This window comes from Chrysochloris asiatica, unplaced genomic scaffold (assembly GCF_000296735.1).
Source record: "Chrysochloris asiatica unplaced genomic scaffold, ChrAsi1.0 scaffold00161, whole genome shotgun sequence".
NCBI classification, from domain to species: domain Eukaryota; kingdom Metazoa; phylum Chordata; class Mammalia; order Afrosoricida; family Chrysochloridae; genus Chrysochloris; species Chrysochloris asiatica.
Window position 1 is genome coordinate 2,857,840 of NW_006408679.1, and position 6,832 is coordinate 2,864,671.

General features: G+C 35.5%; 1 protein-coding gene across 1 annotated transcript in view; it reads left to right on the forward strand.

Annotated features, from left to right (window-relative positions):
• Positions 1 to 6,832, forward strand: part of ACBD3 (acyl-CoA binding domain containing 3) — a 70,921-nt gene that overhangs the window by 28,656 nt on the left and 35,433 nt on the right. The window contains exons 2-3 of the mRNA XM_006871131.1: positions 1,644 to 1,785; positions 2,436 to 2,576. Of these exons, the coding sequence (XP_006871193.1) occupies positions 1,644 to 1,785; positions 2,436 to 2,576 (283 nt within the window). The remainder of the gene's footprint in view (positions 1 to 1,643; positions 1,786 to 2,435; positions 2,577 to 6,832) is intronic.

A 6,832-nucleotide genomic window follows, 5' to 3' on the forward strand; every position in this document is an offset into this window, starting at 1 on the left:
ATGTTTTTATTTTGCATTGAGTGAAAGTTTACAGGGCACATCATCAGCTTCACATTCAACCATTCATATAGCTTGTTTCATTACATTGATTATTATCCCCACCATATATCATCAGTTTATAGTGTTTCTCTCTATCCTCATAACATTCTTTATGGAAGCACCTTACTCATGGATGTCACTGTTTATTTTATAAGCCAGTCTATTATTTGCCTGTAAAGTGATCTTTAATTTCATGTTCAACAGTTTCCTTGGGGGAGTAGCCCAGAGAGCTCTAGTCTCTGTCAGTCCAATAGGTAAGCTTTGTTACACATTTTACTTCCATTCTATTGTGCCCCTGGGCAGAAAGGTTGGTAGTGGTCACAGAGCATCATCTAGTTCTTTTGACTTAGATTCCAGGAGGCTGTGTCTTTTCTTTAAGTTTGAAATTTGGTAGTCTCTTGTTATTATTGAAATTAACCAACAATTAATGCTAATATTAAACAGAAGTATGCTCTGTAAGGATTTCTCATTTTACCAGTAGCTCATTTCATACTGCTTTTGAATATGGTGCTAGTTAAATTGTTGTGTGTTAAAACTGGTTTCACAAATAATTTCCCATATGAAAACTTGGCACAGGCCAAACCTGGTATGAAAAAAGGATAGTTAATATTATTGTTGTTAACCGCTAACCTTTCAGTCTAAACCAATCTTTCAGTCCAAGTGTTTGCCGAATAGCACCGCACCAGGACTCCAGTAGTTAAGAATAATATCTTATTATCTGTGAGATAGCAGTGGAATCCTTAGTAATGGGCAGGCTGAATCATTGTTTATTGATGGACATTCATTAAGTTTCTTAGTTAAGAAATGTCTAATATGAGATTTAAATATAGATCTGACTGGTTCCAAAATTCCTTTCACTGTATATGATACTGCTTCAATAGGATGGATAAGATTTGAATACATTTCAAAGTATGTACAATCTATTATGAATGATTATGTTAAAAATAATTAATATAAATTTATATTTTAAAAAGGATATGGAAAGAGCCACATTGTTTTTTTAAAAAACTGTTTTTATTGTATGTAATGAAAGTTTACAGAGCAATTTGGTTTTCATTCAAATTGCAAAGTTTATACACGTTTTATTTTTACATTGCTCTTAATATGTGTAAAATGTGACCGTACAAGAAGGCTTCAAAAAGTTCCTGAAAAAATATCCAGTATCTTTTAATTCCATTTGTCCATGTACTCCTCGAGGTCTGACTGCAGTTTGATGAATTTCTATGAAGTGTTTAACATTAACATTAGTACTTTGCTTCTTTTAAAAAAATAAATCAGTATAAAGGATTTCTGTCTAAGAATCCAACTCTAAAAATTGACTTAATTGAAGTTTGTAATCGTGTTTTTATCCAGCACAGGCAGTTTATGACAACATTATGGCAAGAGTTCTCCTGGTGTGATGCTGTAGCAAAAGCATTGGATTGCTAACCACAAGGTCTATAGTTCAAACCCAACAGCCACTCTTCGGAAATTCTGTACATGGTCTCTATGTACAAAACTGACTCGATGGCATTAAACAGCAATAATATGTTAAGAGTGTAATGCTGACATTTATGTTATTTTTCCAGCTCTAATTGTTTTCTTTTTGTTTCTTTTTCTTATAGAAAAAGATGGAAAAGCATTTCATCCAACTTATGAAGAAAAACTAAAACTCGTGGCACTGTACAAGCAGGTTCTTTTGGGTCCATATAATCCAGACACTTGCCCTGAGATTGGATTCTTTGATGTGTTGGGAAATGATAGGAGGTAACAATGCTTTGTTGTGTAATGAATGTAATGAGAATAATGCTGAAAGGAGTGTAAATAATTAGTTCATTAGCTTAGAATAATGACTGAAGTAAATATTTTTATTTGAAGCTTCTGGAATCATCAAAAGTTTCTTTTGTGCTTGGAAATGTTTATGATGAAGTATTTTAGAAGATGTTTACTCATCTGATTATGACCATAACACAAGTACAGCTTAATTTGAATCTTTCTAAATAATATTTAAAAACAACCTTTCAAAATAAATAGTAATTAATTCTGTTGGGTCAGAAGAGAAAAATAGTAATTGCCGTTGGTCTAGTTAAAGAGTTGTGACAAAAGAACACATTGAGTATTTTATTTAAGACTAAAATATACCATGAGGAAAATAGAGCTTTGATACCATTTTGCTACTAAAGGAATTATGAGGAATGAAGTTACAGGTGACTTTGTACTTTACAAAAATAAGCTTGGGTTTTATGTGGCATACTTCTAGTTTATTAAGTCTATGTGTTCATTTAAAAGCTTGAAGTTTTTAACTTTTTGCTTATTGTAGAATCAGATTCATTTTGGTTATAATTGATAAATATTCATTTAAATCAAATTCTTATTCTAGTAAGAAGGTTAGGTAACTTTCTTATTATTCTTCATAGGAGAGAATGGGCAGCCCTGGGAAACATGTCAAAAGAGGATGCCATGGTGGAGTTTGTCAAGCTCCTAAATAGATGTTGCCATCTCTTTTCAACATATGTTGCATCCCACAAAATAGAGAAAGAAGAACAAGAAAAAAAAAGGTGAAATTTAAGTGCACAGAATACTTTATCCCTATGCCACCCAACACACTCATGCATTTGCTCTATCGAGTGTCTTACTTCCCTTGGATCCTTACTTATAGCAATCGTTCAGACTTGATATGAGCAGATACTTACTAGTTTTGCTGGACAGTGCTGCTTCTCTCTGGCTCTATGTTTAAGAGGACTCACCCATTAATCCTGATAGCATTTCTTTTGCCTTACTACACTGATTTTTTGAGCAAGCTCTATTCATGAACTCCACCTCCGCTTCCTCTCTACCCTGCTGGGCTGACACAAGCAAACTCTCTTTAATGATAGCTCCCTTGAGCTTCTAGAGTATTCATGTGCCATTTCATGGTTATCAATTGTGCTACATGGTAGCCCTTATATAGGTAGGGTATTTGGCTCTGGCTCCCAGATAGCTTATTAATTATTCCCAGAGATTAGAGGCAAAGCTGATGAATATGCTATTTATGTTTATGGAATTCTCTGTCGTGATTGGGAATTCAGTAGAATTCTAGTAACGCCTTATTCATCTAGAGGTTATTTCTTCATAACTTTAACTATCTTAAACTTCTAAGTAACCAAAAAGATGCTGCAGAATCAGTTTTACCTCAGATCACCATATACTTATTCTGCTTCAAACTGTATTAGAAATAGCACATTAGAAGAGAAAATAGCCTAATAATGAGGGAGATGACAGGAATCAAAATAAATAAACACAAGAATTATAAAAGAATGGAAGTCACAAACTTCTATCTCCACCACTTTACATGACATTCTACAGCCTTGAGTACGGATTGCCCCTCCATATAAAGAAAAGAAAAATCATCACAGCTGAACAAACAAATAACATCCTGGTAAGTGGAGAAAAGATTGAAGTTGTCAGACTTCATTTTGCTTGTATCTACCTACCATCAACACTCATGGAAGTAGCAGAAATCAGATGACAAAGTTTCACTGGGAAAATCTACTGTACAACACTTCTTTAAAGTGTTCAAGAACGAAGGTATCAGTTTCAGGACTAAGGTGCACCTGGCCCAAGCCATGGTATTTTCAGTTGCCACTTAATGCATGTGAAAGTTGCACAGTGAATAAGGAATATCTGAGAAGAACGGAGGCATTTGAATTACGGTGTTGGACTGCCAGAAGAACAAACACATCTGTATTGGAAGAATACTTCTTAGAAACCAGGATGTTTACTGCTGTTTTAACATAAAAGAGACTGTTTTTCATACTTTGGACATGTTATAGGAGGAACCAATCACTAGAGTAAATCGTCATGTTTGGTAAAGTAGAGGATCAGTGAAAAAGAGAAGGACCCCCCAAGGAGATGGATTGACACATTGGCAGTAGCAATGGACTCAAGCATAACAACAGTGGTGAAAGATGTTGTAGGATTGGGCAGTGCTTCATTCTGTTGTACATAGGATTGATATGAGTTGAAACCAACTCAACAGCACCTAGCAACAACAATTGTAACCCTTGAGCCATCAAGAAAGAGACCATGAACTTATTTTTATTTACGGTATCAGGGAATAGTTTAATGTATTTTTATCCAAAGAAAAAACTTTTTCCCAAGGAAAATAGTTAAGTCTTGTAAGAATGGAATGACTTTAACTGGAAAATTGATTTTGTGCTTATAGTCCATTGTGTAATAATGTTTGATCAGTGAAGTTTAGCTATATGTCTTTGGAAGTGTATCTATGTTCCTTTTTAATTTCTTGTTTTAGTAATAAATATTCAGATTTCTCTTAAACATTATTAAAAGTTACTGCTTATTTTAACATAAAGAGTGGGTTTTAAAAAGTTCATGGAAAAATTCCATTTTTTTTTTCTTTTAAAGTTTTGAAACTGAGTGAAGATTTACAGATCATCAGTCCTACATTCAAGAAATCATACACTTTGTGTCATTACAATGACACATTACAATGCAGTCCCTCCCATGTACCATCAGTTAACAGTATTTACCTCTATTCACTTTAACTCTTACACTCCTCACCGTGTCTTTCACTGTCTTCATCTTTCTTGTGTCATCATCTCGCTTGTATTTTGCCTTCCCCATAGCCCAAGTTAACATGTATCTACCCTTTTTTTACACAGTGGATAATTTCCCTCTCCTCTCACCCCTAGTAACCATCATAGAATGTTTCTTTTATCAAGAAAACCTTTTAACTTTAACAACAGTGGTCTCATACAATATTGCCCTTTTTTGATTGACTAATTTCACTCAGCATAATGCCCTCCAGGTTCATCCATGTTATGAGGTGTTTCACAGATTTGTTGCTAGTCTTCAGTGTTGCATTGTATTCCATTGTATGTATGCTCCAAAGTTTAACCATACTTCTGCTGATGGTCAGTTAGGCTGTCTCCATCTTTTTGTTATTACCACTGTTATTCAAATTTACCCACCAACCACTAAAGCCAGTGAGGATGAAATAGAAGAATTCTACCAGCTTCTTCAATCTGAAATTGATCAAACATGCAATCAAGAATGCAAAGGGCAGCAAAGAAGGATCAATAGTTGGACAATATGGCCTTGGTGGTAGAAATGATGCTGGAAAACTGCAAAGCTGGGTCGCTATGGGTCGGCTCCGACTCGAAGGCACTTAACAACAACAACAATTGATTTGTTCATTTCAAATACCTTCTTTAGACAGCATAAGACATGACTGTTCACATGGACCTCACCGGATGGAATACATAGAAATCAAATTGACTACATCTGCAGAAATAGAGGATGGAAAAGCTCCATATCATCAATGAAAACAAGGCCAGAGGCAGATGTGGAACAGACCATCAATTACTCGTATGCAAATTCAAACTAAAGCTGAAGAAAATGAAAACAAGTCCACGAGAGCCAAAATATGACCTTGAACATATTCCACCTGAATTTAGAGATCATCTGAAGAACAGATTTGATACATTAAACACTAAAGACCAAAGACAAGAAGAGTTGTGGGATGACATCAAGAACATCATACATGAAGAAAGCAAAAAGTCATTAAAAAGACAAGAAAGAAGGAAAAGGTCAAAATGGATGTCAGAAGAGACACTGAAACTTGCTCTCCAGCATAGAAATGCTAAAGCAAATGGAAGAAATGAGGAGGTCCAAGAGCTGAACAGAAGATTTCAAAGATCATCTTGAGAAGATAAAGCCAAATATTACAATAAAAGGTTCAAGGATCTGGAATCAGAACACCAAAAAGGAAGAACACGCTCAGCGTTTCTCAAACTGGGAAACTGAAGAAAAATTCAAGCCTCGACTTTCATTATTGAAAGATTGTCTGAGCAAATTATTGAATGATGCAGAAAGCATAAAGAGAATACGGAAGGAATACAGAGAGTCACTGTATCAAAAGGCAATGGTTAATGTTCAACTGTTTTAAGAGGTAGCTTATGATCAAGAGCCAATGATACTGAAGGAGGAAGTCCAAGGTGCATTGAAGGAATTGGCAAGGAACAAGGCACCATGAATTGATGGAATAAAAATTGAAATCTTTCAAGAAAGTGAGGCAGCACAGGAGGCACTCACTCATCTCTGCCTAGAAATTTGAAAGACAGCTATCTGGACAACTGATTGGAAGAGATTAGTATTTGTCCCCATTTCAAAGAGAGGTGACCCAATGGAATGATAAAATCACCAGACAATCTGTCTGATATCCCATGCCAGTAAAGTTTTACTAAAGGTAATACAGAAACGGCTGCAAGCATACATTGATCGAGAACTTCAAGCCAGATTCAGAAGAGGCCGTGGAATGAGGGATATCATTGCTGATATCCGATGGATCTTGGCTGAAAGCGGAGAATATCAGAAAGATGTTTACTTGTGCTTTATTGACTACGCAGAGGCTTTCGATTGTGTGGATCATGACAAGCTGTGGACTACGTTGCGAAGTTTGAGTATTCCAGAACACTTAATTATGCTCATAAGGAGTCTGTACATGGGCCAAGAGAGGCAGTTGTTCGAACAGAACATGGGAACATTGAATATTTTAAAATTAAGAATGGTATGTATGCAACAAAGTTGTATTCTTTCGCCATACTTATTCAACCTGTTTGCTGAGCAAATAATCCGAGAAGCTGGGTTCTATGAAGAAAAACATGGCATCAGGATTGGAGGAGGACTCATTAACAATCTGTGATATGCAGATGATAACAACCTTGCTTGCTGAAAGTGAAGAGGACTTAAAACATTTACTGATGAAGATCAAAGAGCACAGCCTTCAATATGGATTACATACAAAACAACATTC